The following is a 16,130-nucleotide window of genomic DNA, read 5'->3' on the forward strand; positions in this document are numbered from 1 at the left end:
CTCTGCCTCTCTCTCTCATGAATAGGTAAAATCTTAAAAAATAAATAAAATAAAATAAAATAAAATAAGGCAGAACTAAGGCCAAACACACCTGAACTCACATAAAAAGGAAAAAGCTTTTCAGACTGTATCACAAAGCAAGACCTTCAACTCTCGCTATGCACGATGCACCAGGAACCAAGCGGTTCAGAAAGGCGTTTTGGAGCCGGGAAAAAGCAGGCACCACGAAAGCAAGCATCACGATCCCACTATGGGGGACGATGAACTTCAAGCCGAAATGCGTTAAGCCAGACGAAGAACGGCTCTCTGGGACACTGAGGGTGCAAGTCACCACGGAGACATCGCAGCAGCAAATGCAGCAGCATCCAAAACGCAGCCGCGGCAGACACGCGGGTGCTGGCGGAGAGCAACGAAAGGGGATCCCGGCCTACTCTGTGTCCAAGTGAGCAGCACGCCTTACACAACCAGGGGCATGGCACTCTGAACTGAAAACTAGGGAGTACTCCTTCAAGTTCCTCTGGAATATTCATGAAACAGACCTTACAAACGGTCAGAGAAAACCTGTAAGTTACAAAAAGTACAGAGTTCTCACCACATTGATCACAAGGCAGCAAGGAAACACTATCAGATTTCCCTCCCAACCGCCCAAACCGCCTTGCCACAAAAGAAAGGCCAGACACAAACATGTACTTATTCTGTGATTTCATCTGCATGAAATTCTAGAAGAGGTAAATGGAGCTACGATGAGGCTGTCGGGTGGGGGCCGGGGCGGGTGGGCACCAGAGAACCCGGGGATTCTGGGTGGGGTCGCGGTCACACAGGTGTCTGCACCCATCCAAAGTCATGGAGGGGAGCACCTGAGGGCTGTTTCACTTACGTAAATTGTACTGCAATGAAAACATTCAGAGGCAAAACTTCCACAAAACAAACAAACTTAAGAAAAAAAAATCAGAGGCCAAAACGCCTTCCCAGGACCTGTTTACTATGTCACTACAGCACAGGCTGATGAGCGGTGAGGTGACACCAGCCTCCCAGGGCCTCTGGTCTGTGCTGGCCAACTGCTGCCCACAGGCAGAGGGCCTTCTGCTGCAGATTGTCTGGTATTTTAAGAAAACCCAGAACTATTTAGGGCTAAAATATCCAATTTCTAAAGAGGTGTCTGAATTATGGCAACAATAGGTTGCAGTGTGAGGCGTGGTTCAGGGGGCCGGAGGGGAGGACGCGCACAGCGGTCCCAGGCCAGAGCCTGGACCTGTGGATGTCCTCCCAACACCCCTCCAGGGGCCCAGGCCCTGAAGGTGATCCTCCGCCTCAGTCCTTGTTTGCTCGCAGGCATCAAATCAAAGGGACACCAGCAGGAGAGAGGGGTCAGGAACAGGGGCTCCAGGGAGGGTCCTATGAAGGGACAGGGAGCAGGGGACTGTGCTCAACCACCCGGCTAACAACGCAGACAGACGCAGAGCCCAGCCTGCCCCCCTGTACCGAGCCCCGAGGCTGACGCAGGGCTGTGGGACAAGACGGCAGGGCCGCGGCGCTCCGCCAGCGCAGGTCGAGCCTGCCCGCTCTCTCCTTGGGACAACGTCTGAATGCAGGTGCTGTGCCAGGGGGGCTCAGGCAGGGGACAGAGGACTGTCTGCTCGGGGTGGGGGCTGGGGCAGTGGCCAAGGGCACCAGGGCTGGAAGCCCAGAGGACGGGGTTGCCAGAGCCAGAACGCAGAAGAGGGGCTGGAGAGGTGACGTGGCTGGGGACAGGCGGCTGGGCGGGCGGGGGGGTGTTCGGCGGCTGGCGGGTATTTGCTCTCCAACTGTAATGAATTGTAACGGAGTGAGGGGCAGGCAGCGAGGCCCGGGGCAGGCAGGGAGCTCGCCTCCTTCCAGGTCCGCCCCTGCAGCGCCCCTGGGTGCCGGGAGGCACTGCGCCAAGCCAGCTGGGCCTGCGGGCCGGCCCCACTGCCCCCACCCGCCGCCAGCTCCTCCGCCACTGTCCCTCTTTGCCAGTGAGGTGCTGCATGGGAGAACCAGCAAGGTGAGGGTAAGCCTAAGTCCCAAGGTCAGCTCACAAGAGCCTACATATGTATGTTGCAACTCATCTAACGAAATCTTTAGGATTTGTGTATATTTACTCCACAGAAGTCATACTTAAAAAAATACTTAAAAAAAATAAAAGTGAAACGAACCTAAAAGTCAAACAAATTTAAAAAAAAACTAAAAAATAAGGGAGTTAAGGCTATTTGCCACTTTTAACCTCTTTAAACTGGACAGGCTTTTATATGCATTTTTCTGATTTCTTTTTTCGTTTATTAAAATCTCAACCAAAATGCAAAAACAAAAATTTAAATTTTCTCCAAGAAAAGTAAATTTTCAGTTTTTGGTCCAAGACAGTGAAAGTGGGCTTACCCATCAGTGATGGTAAGTTTTCTGAACTCCAGACGCGGTCAAGGTTCTTCAAGGTTGTTTTCTGCCAATTGACGGAAAACGCCTGCACCTGGCTGTCAGCAGCTTGGCAGGAAGTGAATGGCAAGCTGAGGATGGCATTCTGGGAGCTGTAGTTCCACCCTAGGAGGTGGTGCCCCAGAAACCCTCGGGGAGACAGACCCAGAGGTGACCGAACCTTGGATCTGGGAGGAGATCAAGTCTGAATTTTACGAAGGTGGGACAGGCCAGGGAGTGAGGAGTGGGGCTTCCGCCTGCTGCTGCTCCCACCAGTGACCACGGAGGGAAGTGGCCTGTGTAACAGGGAAACGGGCGGAGTCAGGCACAGAGCAAAAGCCACTTCTAGAAGAGTCACTCTGGGAACTCCTGACGTGTCCCTTGATATCTGTCTCCTAGAGGGCTGGCGGCCCACTTGTCTTGGCTTTGAACGGGTGATGCTTGCAGCCTGCTCTGCCTCCTGGCAGAGGTGTCAGGAGACGGGCCCAGGACAGGAAGGGAGCAGACACCCTCACTGGGACTCCTTCCTGGTGCCTCCCACCCTCACACTGCTGAGTGTTAGTGACAACAGTGTTGCACACTGGCTGCAAAGCACCAGGGAGGGCACCCAGGCTGTCCTGGCATGGTTGATCAGTTTGTATTCCATGTGCCTGGCACACCAGAGGAAGCTGTTGTTGTTGTTGTTGTTGTTTTTTCTAAAGAATTATTTATTTATGAGGGAGAGAGAGAGAGAGAGAGAGAGAGAGGCAGAGACACAGGAGGAGGGAGAAGCAGGCTCCATGCTGGGAGCCTGACGTGGGACTCAATCCCGGGACCCCAGGATCGCGCCCTGTGCCAAAGGCAGGCACTAAACCGCTGAGCCACCCAGGGATCCCCTGTTGTTTTAAAAGGATAGCAAGACCCTCACTTTATTACCCATGAGATGGGAAGGTGCATGTGCACACAGGGGAAAAAAAAACAAATGACAGGAAGTAGAGCACATGTTTCTGTAAAATATAAAAGACGTAAAAGAAGACCAAATAATTTTAATTTGCAAGTATTATGGCTGATTACCTATTAACTCAAAAGTCTCCACTGAAAAACTATTAGAATAAGTAATTTTGATAGGCTGCTTAGCTATTAAAATTGGAGCTTTCTGGCATATTAACAATAACTACATTAATAACAAGGGCGGAGGCTTTGAGGGTCAACTCTGATCTATAAAGAGGATGGAAGCCCTAACTCCCAAACTTACAAGAAAAACATGGAACAAATTGAGAACCAGTGAGTTCGCCTTGACCCATCACAGAAGTGAGGTCCCAGGCCTCCCAGGGTGTGGAGACGGGCTCACTGGGAGTGGACGTGAGCAGACAGGAACGCTGGGTGGTAACTGGGCAGGAGGCTGGAGCTGAGCACAGACGAGTGTGATACACAGTATCCCGGGGGCCTGACACTTGCACGGGTCTGACTCCCAGGAACACAACAGGTTATCACCATGAAAGGCCAAGAACCAATCCTGTGTGTCTCTGCAGTGGGATACAAAGGAACAGATCTGAACTAAGCTCAGAGCACTCTCCAGAATGAAGGAAGGCTTTTAGGGAAGATCTTACCTGAGCTTTACTTCAGCGGGGGGCAGGGCTTTCCCCACAAGCCCCTCCAGCCTTCCCTTCTCACTCCAGGACTTGAGAAGGTCAGAGCCCAGAAACACAGGCCACACGAGGCTGAACCTCAAACCTGACATTGCAGAGCACCCCGTCCCCCAAACCACTCTGCAGGGCTCTCGCAGGTAAGAGGATCAGAGCAGAAAGAGTCCCAGGTACCTATGCTGGGAGTCCTGAGGCACACGGTAAAGACTTCAGAGGAATCTGAAGCCACCACAAAGGCACTAGAGATTGGACACGACCCAACTGCCAGGCAGGCCAACTGATACCTCAAGCTAAAGGCTTGCTTAGCTCAGCTTCTGTTACCTGTTATACCACGTGCACCTTTCAAAAAAATTACAAGCCATGCTGACAGGCAAGGAAAAAACTCAATCTCAAGAAACAACATCAGAACCTGACACAGGTGTCACATAGGTTCTGGAATCCTCAGACTTGGAATTTAAAATAACTACGATTGGGCAGCCCGGGTGGCTCAGTGGTTTAGTGCTGCCTTCAGCCCAGGGCATGATCCTGGAGACCTGAGATCGAGTCCCACGTCGGGCTCCCCACATGGAGCCTGCTTCTCCCTCTGCCTGTGTCTCTGTCTCTCTCTCTCTCTCTCTCATGAATAAATAAATCTTAAAAAAAAAAATAAAGTAACTATGATTAATCTAAAGATTCTAGTGGGAGAAGCAGACAATGTGCCTGAACAAAGGAGCCCTACAGGAGGAGAGGACGCTGATGAAGAACCCAAAGGAAAGGCTGCACATCAAAGCCGCTGCAACAGAAGTGAAGCCCGTGGCGCATGAGGTCGAGGAGAGAGCCAATCAACCAAGGATATTCTGAGATGCGGAGAGCAGCACACACAGAATATTGGAGGACTAGGGGTATGTACGCACGACGGACACGACAGAAGGAGTGGGGAGAGAAAGAAGAAATATGAAGTAACAGCTGAGAAGTTTCAAAATTAATGTCAGACAGCAAACCACAGATCCAAGAAGCTCAGAGGACACCAAGCACAATAAATAATAAAAAACTACATCTAAGCATTTCATATTGAAACTGTACAGCACCAAAGATGGAGAGTCTTGAAAGAAGTTGGAGGAAAAAAATTCTAACCTATACAACGAAATGGGTAAGAATCACAGTGGGCGGCTCACGTAAGCAAACAAGAGTAGAATTCTATGGGACACCCGGGTGGCTCAGCGGTTTAGCGTTGCCTTCCCCCCGGGGCGTGATCCCGGGGTCCTGGGATCGAGTCCCACGTCGGGCTCCCTGCATGGAGCCTGCTTCTCCCTCTGCCTGGGTCTCTGCCTCTCTCTGTGTCTCTCATGAATAAATAAATAAAATCTTAAAAAAAAAAAAAAGAAAAGAATTTCTTTAAAAAAAAAGATTTTATTTTTTATTCATGAGACACACACACACACACACACAGAGAGAGAGAGAGAGAGAGAGAGACCCAGGCAGAGGGAGAAGCAGGCTCCATGCAGGGAGCCCGACGTGGGACTCGATCCTGGGTCTCCAGGACCAGGCCTCAGGCCAAAGGTGGCGCTAAACCGCTGAGCCACCCGGGCTGCCCAAATAAATAAAATCTTAAAAAAAGAAAAAAAAGAAAAAAAGAGTAAAATTCTATTTTAGTGTATGTGCAGCCAAAGTGAGCACAAGAGTAGAATTCTATATCCAGCGAGGCCGCCCTTCAAATACAACAGAGTATGTTACCTGACTGGAACTAAAATGAAACCTAAAATAAAAAATGAAACAAAAATTCAAATGAAAACTTAAAAAAAATACTGTCCTCCAAAAGTATAAAAGAACCAAAGGCTTTTTCAAACAAAAATAGAGGGAATTACATGCCCTGTAAGAAATAATAAAATTCTTCAGGGAGGAGGAGGATGATATAGGTCAGAAACCTGAATCCATAGACAGAGAAGAGTGCTGGAGCAGGAACACATGAAGGTAAAGTAAAATCTTTTTTTTTTTTTTTTTTTTAGAGATTTATTTATTAGAGAGAGAGAGAGAGAGAGAGAGAGAGAGGAGGGAGTGTGGGGGGAGGAGCAGAGACAGAGGGTCTGAAGCAGACTCCGCACTGAGCACAGCCTGACCCCACGACCCAAGGTGAAGTCGGACGCCCAACCGACTGCGCCAGCCAGGAGCCCCCTTTCTCATTTTTAATCGACCATCGGATTTGCTCAGATTAACGACAGCGTGATTCCAGCACACATACAAACGGAACGAGGGACGACAACGCTGCAAGGGATGAGGGGGGACACTGGGCTGCCCGGCTCTAAGGAGCCCGCACTACAAGGAAGGCCTGCCGCACGGAAGGCCTGCAGAGGACAAAGCAGCGGCATCTGAAAGTGGACGCAGAGGAGTTGTAAACGTGAAGACTCCAGGGCACCCAAGCCCAGTTTCCGCAAGAAGTAAAATTGATCTGCTAAGGGGGAAAATGAAATCACACAAAATGCTCAATCAAAACCAGAGAAGTCAGGGAACCCTGGGTGGCGCAGTGGTTTAGTGCCTGCCTTTGGCCCAGGGCGTGATCCTGGAGACCCAGGATCGAATCCCATGTCGGGCTCCCAGGGAATGGAGCCTGCGTCTCCCTCTGCCTATGTCTCTGCCTCTCTCTCTCTCTCTCTCTCTCTGTGTGACTATCATAAATAAAAAAAAAAAAAATTAAAAAATTAAAAAAAAAAAAAACAAAACAAAAAAAAAAAAACAAAACCAGAGAAGTCAGAAAAGGAGAGGAACAGCACAGAAGAAGCCAAAGGAGAGCAGCTGCAGACACAAAGGATATTCGTCCAGCTGGAGCAATACCCACTTTATTTTTTTATTTTTTAAAGATTTTATTTATTTATTATTCATGACGGGGGGGGGGGGGGCGGCTCAGAGACACAGGCAGAGGGAGAAGCAGGCTCCATGCAGGGAGCCCGATGTGGGACTCGATCCCGGGTCACCAGGATCACACTCCGGGCCGAAGATGGCGCTAAACCGCTGGGCCACCGGGGTTGCCCTCAATACCCACTTTAAACGTGAACGGTCTACGTATACCAGTGAAAACACAGAGCCTGTCAGAGTAGACAGTCTGGAAAAAAAAAAAGAAAACCCAACTATATGTCATCTCTCAGATACCCACGTTAAAAATAAAGACACAGAGAGATCCATCATGCTCATACACGCCGGGAGAAAGCTTGCAGAGCTATATTAACTTCAGACAAGCAGATGTTAGGACAAAAACAATTATCAGTGATAAAGAGGACCGTTACATAGAGACAAAAGTGTCAATACTTCAAGAAGACACCAGAACTGCTGCTGTCTACACACTTAACCAAACACTAAAACAGGTGAGGCAAAGACTGGTAGAACTGTAACAAGAAACAGACAAATCCAGTCACAGGTGGAGACTTCAGCACTCCCCTGTCAGGAATGGATGGATCCAGCAACAGAAAACCAGTAAGGACTTGGATGAACTGCGTCATCAGTCACCAGGATGTCACTAACTCTGTGAGCTACGGTGTCAGGGAATTTGACAGGGTACGAGATGTGCACAGAGCTAGTGAAACAAGACTCCTGGAAACCCCCTCACAGAGGCATGTGAACTGGTGACAGAGCAGAGTGGAGGCCCTCCCCTGTGCGGTGGGCACGGAAGGCCTGCAGAGGACAAAGGGCAGAGAGAGGATGAACGTGCTCTCTGGTTGAGCCGGGGCATCCACCCGTCCTGGGCCATCAGCTCTCCCATCCTCAGGCTCTGTCAGACTCAGACTGGGACTTACACCCCATCCCCTCGCACTCCTGACAACTCTCAGGCCTTTGGACAGGAACTAAATTATGCCACCAGCTTTCCCAGTTCTCCACCTTGCCATTCATAACCCTGGGAGCCAATTCCTATAGCAAACCTCCTGTTATATCTGTGTATATACACATCCTACTGATCCTGCTTCCCTGGAGAATCCTCACTACTTCATCCAACAGCAGAACACACATGCTTCTCAAGCTCACATGGGACATTGAGCAAGAATATGAAAACATATTTTCACAAATTTAACGCACTAGAAATCATACAAAGTATGCCCTGAGACCACAAGAGAATTGAACTGTAAGTCAGTAATAGCAAATTAGTTGAAAATTCCCAAATATTTGTAGATTAAATGAAATACTTCTAATTAACAAGTGGGACAAGATGGATGCCTCAAGAGAAACAAAAAAAAATATCTGAACTAAATAGAAAAATACACCTTACCAAATTTTGTAGGATGCAGTAAAAACAATGGTTAGAGGAAATTTTATAGCACTAAATGAGTATATTAGAAAAGAAAAGGGATGCTCAGGTGGCTCAGCGGTTGAGCGTCTGCCTTTGGCCCAGGGTGTGACCCCGGGGTCCTGGGATCGAGTCCCACAATCAGGCTCCCTGCAGGGAGCCTGCTTCTCCCTCTCCCTGTGTCTCTGCCTCTCTCTCGGTGTCTCTCATGAATAAAAATCTTAAAAAAAAAATTAATCACCTTCCAAAAGAAAAAACACCAGGCCTAGATGGGTTTATCGATGAACTATACCAAAGAAGAACAAAGTTATACCAATTCTTTACAATCTCTCGTAAAAGGTAGAAGCAGAGGTAATACTTCCAAACTCATTCTATGAGATGAGCATTACCCAATCACCAAAACCAGACAAAGACGTTACAAGAAAGGAAAGTACAGATATCTCTCATGAACATAGATACAAAAATCCTTAACAAGCATTTAGTAAATTGAATCCAAAAATGAAGGAATGGGGCAGCCCCGGTGGTGCAGCAGTTTAGCGCCGCCTGCAGCTCAGGGCATGATCCTGGAGATCCGGGATCGAGTCCCACGTCAGGCTCCCTGCATGGAGCCTGCTTCTCCCTCTGCCTGTGTGTCTGCCTCTCTCTCTCTCGGTCTCTCATGAATAAATAAATAAAATCTTTTAAAAAAAAAATGAAGGAATGAATTATACACCATGACCGTGCATTCCGCCCATGTATGCAAGGCTGGTTCAGCAGTCTACAATCCATTAATATAACTCACCACACCAAAAGGCTGGAAGATAAACCACCACGCAATAATCTCAATCAATGCTCAGAGTGTTTGGCAAAAATCCAACACCCATTCCTCATAAAAACTCTTGATAAACTAGGAATAAAGGGGAATTTCCTAACTTAATAAAGAACATCCCTGACAAAACCTTACAGCTAACACATACTTATAATGGCGAGAAACTCAGAAGCTCTCGTACTAAGATTGGTACTACTCATAGTCAACAAAGTCCTGGAAATCCTACTTGATGTAATTAAAAAAAAAAAAGAAGAAGAAGAAGAAGAAATAAAAGGATACAGATTGGGACAGAAAAAATAAAACCACCTTTGTTGGGCAGCCCCAGGGTGCGATCCTGGAGACCCTGGATCGAGTCCCACGTCAGGCTCTCTGTATGGTGCCTGCTTCTCCCTCTGCCTGTGTCTCTGCCTCTCTCTCTCTCTGTCTCTATGAATAAATAAATAAAATATTAAATAAATAAATAAATTAATTAATTAAAAAAAACCACCTTTGTTTGGAGATGACATGACTATCCATGTAGAAAATTCCAGAGAATTGACAAAAAACTCCTGGAATTATTAAGCAATGACAGCAAGGTTGCAGAACACAAGGTTAACAAAAAAGGGTCAATTATTCTCTTATATACCAGAAGAAACAATTGGAATATGAAACTCCAATGGAAATAAAAGATCTAAATAAATGGATGGGTATTCATGTTGATACACCAAAAACTCAATGCTGTGAAGATGTCAATTCTTCTCAAATTGATCTATAGATTCAACACAATCCCAATGTCAAAATCCCAGCAAGCCATTTCCTGGAAATCAACCAGCTGATTCTAAAGTTCATATGGAGAGGCACCAGTCCCAGAATAGCCAACACAATATTCATGGAAAAGAATAGTCCTCTATATTTCAAGACTTACTAAAAGCTACAATAACCAATAGCATGGTACTGACGAGCCAGGGGATGCACAGATCCACACAACACAACAGAGAGTCCAGAGAGAGGAGCAAAGGCAACTTGATGGAGAAAAGACAGCCTCCTGGACAAATGGTGCTAGAGCAACTGGACATTCACGTAAGCCACAGACTCCTGCCTGGGAGGGCCCTGCAGGAAGGCCAAGCTCCTGGCCCAGCTGCTTCACTGTGGGGAATCTGTCCACAGGTAAAGGACTGGCTACAGACAATGGACCAAAGAAACACGTGGATAGCCCCTTCGACATAAAACCCCTACAAAGTTTCCTTTGATGGCCAACAAATTCATGATGGCGCTGGGAACCATTAAGACAGAAGACGTTTTGAGTTGACGGCTTCAAGCAGCTCTTGGAGACCAAGCCAGGGAGCCCGCTCTCCCGCCCCCTGCCCTCCTCTTCCACTGCCAGTCCTCCCCTCCACTCCCAGCCAGTGGCCAGACCCATCCTCTGGGGAGCACAGGGGCAGAGGTGCAGGTACACCCTGTCCACAGCCCCCTTCCAGGCACCTCCTTCCTGGCCCTCACGACTCCTCCTCCCCATCCCCCGCGCCCCCAGCAGCACAGACACCTGCTTGCTTGTCTCCACTTTACAAACGAAGTCTCCCCTGGAGCCACGATCCCCTTGGTTACCATCTACTCCTTCATGGCTCAACATACTGCCTCATCCCCACCTCGCCTTCACCCCAGAGACCCAGCAGCGTTCCCACTGCTCCAAGGAGAACGTGATCACCAGTGACCCCGTGTGGCTGAATCCAGCCATCTTTTCTTCATTCTGATCAGAGCTGGATCCAACCTGGCTGAGCACCCCTGGTTTTCCCTCCAGGTTGCCGCCCCACACACCCTTGCTCCCACTCCTCCCCTTGGCCCTTCCCACTGTACCTCCACAAACATGGCCTGCTCCTGGGCTGGGCCTGGGCCCCTTCCCCAACTACAACTTCTCCTGGAAACCTTATTCAATCCCACCGCTTTACATGCCTCTGATCTCATCCTGACACAGCAAACATGGAAACTTCAAGAGGACAGGTGCTGCTTCCCGGGCATCGGCACCTAAGGAGCATCTCAAACTCAATTTCTCTCAAAATTCTACTGTGCGGTGGGTTCCAAAAATATCATTAAATATTCCCCCAAAAGAAGAAACATTTGGATACAATAAATGGTGGTGACGAAAGTAACAGATCAGATGTGTGCTTGAATCTAATTATGCCTGCCTGATGGGAAAGCCAAGAGGGACCCAGGATCACAGACGGTCCTGGTCAGGGTAGCGGAAGGGAGGAGCTGGCGGGCTGGTGCAGGGCAGCGGGTCAGCTCTGAGGGTTATAGAGATGGGCTTCATCAGGTATTGTTGTTAAAAGCTGATGGACAGAGACGCCTGGGTAGCTCAGCTCAGAGGTTTAGAGCTTGCCTTCAGCCCAGGATATAACCCCGGGGTCCTGGGATCAAGTCCCACAGCGGGCTCCCTGTGGGGAGCCTGCTTCTCCCTCTGCTTCTGTCTTTGCCTCTCTTTCTCTCTCTCTCTCATGAATAAATTTTTAAAAATCTAAAAAAAAAAAAAAAAAAGCTGAAGGACATCCACCAGAAGGGCAGAAAGGGGAACAAGAAAACCTAACAAATTAAAAAAATAAAACATCACGCAGATTCCAACTTAACCAATAATCACAATGGTAAATGGATTAAATTGCTCTACAAAAAAAAAAAACTTGAAGACTGAGTTACAATATAGCTAAAAAAAAAAAGATGTAAGTTTAAAAAATTAGAAAATGAAGTAACCCTTAAATTGGAACAAAAAGGGGCGCACTGTGCCAGTAACTGTCAGGAACACCCGAGCGTCTACCACAGGGTGCTGACACACCCGGCAGAACCGGCACCTCAGCTCTGCTAACCGGCTAGACCCAGGCTGAGACACAGAAGATGTAACCAACTGCTGCAGCCCATACATTCTTCTCGACCACAATGAAATATTCACAAAAGCCACAATGAAATCCCAAGAAAGAGCCCAAAAAGTAGCTATCTTTATGAGACCATATCACTGGACCTTAAAGCAATAAAGTTTAAAATAATCACAGGGCAGCTGGGGTGGCTCGGCGGTTGAGCACCGCCTTCAGCCCAGGGCCTGATCCTGGAGACCCGGGATCGAGTCCCGCATCGGGCTCCCTGCATGGAGCCTGCTTCTCTCTCTGCCTGTGTCTCTGCATCTCTCTCTCTCTCTCTCTGTGTCTCTCATGAATAAATAAAATCTTAAAAAAAAAAAAAGAATAATCACAGAAAGGGGAGGCATGGATGAAACAGGTGAAGCGGATCAGAGCACACTTATCTTGATGAGCACTAACACCTAAAACTAACCCAGCACTGCATGTTAAATAGACTGGAACTTAAAAAAATTTTTTAAATAAATGAATGCAATATTTGAAACTGTCAAAAAAAAAAATCACAAAAAATTAGCTCCCTCCCCTAATGTACCAACTGGAAAAACTGCTGATGCCCGTCTAAATCACTCAGTTAAAGAGGGAGTGAAGACAAGGGACCAAGTATCCCGATGTGAACAACAATGAGCAGCACGAAACAGACCCTCATGGGGACCCACGGGACAGAAGAAGAGACGCAGCTGCAAAGTGCAGGTATCAGGAAATACAAACTTCCCTCCAGTAGCCAGAACGGCAAAATAAAACCGAGGAAACGAAGAAGCGAGGATTCACGGACTGTAAACAGCTATGCAGCCTTGCTCGATGGGCGAGGGGCTAGTTTGGAAAGACCTGTAATCGTGGCAGCTGGAGAAGCCTGACGAGAAAAGAAAGGTAGCAGGGTCGTGCGGGCTAGGAGAAACTGCAGAAACAGCCTGAGATGAGAGGAGGCCAGTCCATCGCTGGTCCTCCACTGGAGCCAATCTTCCCCTGGTGTGAAGGTGGAAATGCACACAGTGGGTCTGGTTTTTTGCTTTTGTTTTGGCTGTGCTGATGGTTACTGCCCCGGGGTCCAGAAGGTCCTGAACAGCCTGCCACCCGGCGAGCCTTCCCCCATCCCGAAGGGTTCATTACACCCAGGAAGACAAATATCGATCCAAATTAAATGAACAATAACTAGGAAAACATTTTCCATGGATACACGGCAGGTAAAAGATAACTATACTCAAAATGCATAGAATATCTAGAGAGCAATTTTAACAAGTGCCAAATAAGATGAAAAGCAGACACGTAGCCAATAAATCTATAAAACATATCCAACCCATCAGTACAGGTACAGAGACAAGTATGTAAAAGTGTAGAAGATAGTCCAAAAGATCACACAAGCTGCTGGCCGCAAGGACTCCAAGTTGGGAGGCGAGAAACGGGAACCTTCACCACTCCCTAGCCCACGTATTCCTGTAGCATTCTAATTTTTACAAAACAAATATATCCTACTCAAAGAGAGGCTTAAAATCTTGTTAGTTATTAACATTCAAAATGATTTACCTTCAAGGATATTCATTAAAACACAAAGCGCAAGACACTCTCCGTGGTTTAAGGGCCTCCTCCCGTTTCTCTACTACCTCACTATGTCCGCGTTGTTCTGCAACGAGACGCTAGCGCAGTCGGCACCGAGGGTTGAGTGAGGTGTGCAGGAGAGGCGGACTGCCCCCGGATAGGCCGGGGGACCCTGCAGCGAGCACTGCGGGCTCTCCCGGTGGACGTGACACCCCTCCCCTGTCACCCACTGGCCCCTGCTAGCTGCGATGCCCCTCCAGGCCCTGGAGCCGCGTGAGCTCCCGAGCGGGACTCCCTGTCTACGACGTACAGCTGCTAGCAGAGCCTCCTCCCGAGACAGCAGGGCGCTCGCAACACACAAAGGTGACCGGGCCCGCCAGCCACAGCCAGAAAGGTCTCACAACGACCGGGCAGGGTGGGAGCCTCAAGGCTCCGGTACTGACCGCGGCTGAAGGGCAGCAGGCTGCTCAGGTAGGGGAAGCTCACTCTCCTCAGCTCGTCCAGCTTCTCCTGCAGCTTGCGCACCTGGCTGTCGGAGCGGCTGACCCTCTGCCGCAAGGTCTTCAGCTCACCGTTCTTCTTCTCCACCTGCTCCCGCAGGCAGCACACCTGGCTCTTGTTCTGCCGGGAGGAGAAGCAGTAGGAGTGCAGCGAGTCGATGAGTTTGCAGGCCCCCGACGCAGACAGGATGACCTCGTTGATGGACATGGGGCTGGCATCGCTGTGCTCGCTCTGCACAGCTTCCGCTGCTGGCTTCGGGGTGACGTCTGTCGGAGGGGCAGAGGGACTCTGGGAGGGCTTCTGAGGCGTCGCTGTGAGTGATGAGCTCGGGGGACTCTGGGCCAAGCCCTTGTCGGGCCCCGGGCCGGTCCCACTGCAGCTGGGCTCCACGTCTCTCTTCGGCCTCTTTCGGTCAACGGGCTCTCGGGGGACAGAGGCCCTCTCCCGAGCGTGCTTGGAGGAAAAACTGTAAGAATGCAGCGAGCCAATAAACTTGCAAGCCCCGGACCCCGGTGGCGTAAAGTCATCCTTGGAGATGCCACTCTTATCTACCAGGCCTCCGTCCGGGGGGGCGGCGGCGGCGGCACTGTCACCACCAGCATCCATAGCAGATGCATCTGCTTCTCCTTGACCGCCTGCCGCAGGGGCTGGACCATCGCCTGGAGTCCCTTCCAGGGCCTGCCGCGTGCGCTCCTGACCAATGGCCTCCTGGGAGGCTTTGGGTGTAGTTTCACCCTGCAGTGTAGCCTGTTTCCCCTTTCGGGACCCCGGCTTGGCCATCGGGCTTTCACCCAAGGACGACGAGGAACCTGCAGCTCCCTTCCCGTCCGCCCCACTCGCGTGTCCCCTCAGGCCCCCAGAGGCCTTTCTGGTGACCCTTCTCCTCGTGCGGCCATGACCTCCAGGGCCCCTCTTCTTCTCAGGCAGGTGGAAGATGGAGGGCACTGCTGTAGGCTTGAGTAGGCGATGCTGATCCTCCAGCCTTTTGGAGAAGCTGTCTTTGGTGAAATGTTCACTACAGAGGAAAGAATACTTTGTGGGGGTCCAGTTATCCCTCTGAACAGCTTTTAACCACTGGATCAGACGTTTTGAGTCCTTTAGGGGGAACCTGCAGGAAACATGACAACGGAATTAGAAAGAAATCACTAAATGTCTCCTCCCAAATTTATCAACTATTAAAGCAAAACAAGTGTTTCTGCAAATACCTAGTCCTGTATTGACCTTACCCGTTTAAAAACTTACTAAAAACTTAAGCACCCTCTACCTGGAAGTCATCATGAGATAGAAGATGCTGGGCTCATTGCCTACCCTTAAGGAGCTTACAGTTGAGAGCACAGAAAGAATGAAGGGAACTCCTCCCAAGCTGTGGTGAATGTCCCACAGGAGAGGTCGCACAGGATGACATCTGACAACAGGAAAGGCTTCAGGAAGCCCTGGAAATAGTTGCTAGAAACACACAGCTAAACCACCCTCCTGGTGTGCCTCTGATGCAGGCTGGGTGCTAAATCTGGGATGGCGGGTCCCCTGTTGGAAGCCGGGTCTGCTGTGGCCAGCAGAGATGCGAGCGAGAGGCCGGGAGAGGGTCCCAGATGCTGCGTGGGCCCAGCCTGGGCTGTGACTCAAGCAGTCCAGGATGCGAGGCGACCCTAAGGAGAGGTCAGACTCAACAGCAACAGTCCCCTGTTCTTGCTACAGTCCGGCTGCCAGGAGCAACAGTGTTTTTTAAAAAGCAACCAGCAACTGGAAAACACCCAATGCCGAGATACTTAGTAATCATTTCTTCTCATTTAGACAAGACCTGTCTTCAGAGACCCGGGAGCAACTTCTACCCAGGGCTGGGTGATTATTCCGAGGGCTACGTGCCCCACCTGAGGTCATCTATCCCACCTGAGGCCACTGTGGACCAGAACCAGGACCAAGGCGGATACTATCCCCCCAGGAAGTTCTGGACAACACGACGTCCTACACTTCCTTGATCCTGTGACCCCACTTCCCGAAGACCCGGTTCCCACGTCCTTTGCCCCGCACCAGAGAGCACTGCGAGCGCCAAGGGCGCCCTTCTCCGCAGTGCTCTGCCTGGTTTTCGAAAGCCTGTCGAGGCCTTG

At 49.6% G+C, this 16,130-nt stretch overlaps 1 protein-coding gene across 3 annotated transcripts in view; it reads right to left on the reverse strand.

The window, feature by feature from the left end:
• Positions 1–16,130, reverse strand: part of THAP4 (THAP domain containing 4) — a 38,940-nt gene that overhangs the window by 21,667 nt on the left and 1,143 nt on the right. For 2 of the 3 annotated variants that reach the window (XM_072797068.1, XM_072797069.1), the window contains exon 2: positions 13,968–15,133. In XM_072797068.1, coding sequence (XP_072653169.1) covers positions 13,968–15,133 — 1,166 coding nt within the window. Of the gene's footprint in view, positions 1–2,397; positions 2,749–13,967; positions 15,134–16,130 lie in introns of those variants that run through there. The other variant, XM_072797070.1, reaches the window with a different exon arrangement.

The sequence above is a fragment of the Canis lupus genome, chromosome 24 (genome assembly GCF_048164855.1).
Source record: "Canis lupus baileyi chromosome 24, mCanLup2.hap1, whole genome shotgun sequence".
NCBI classification, from domain to species: Eukaryota; Metazoa; Chordata; class Mammalia; order Carnivora; family Canidae; genus Canis; species Canis lupus.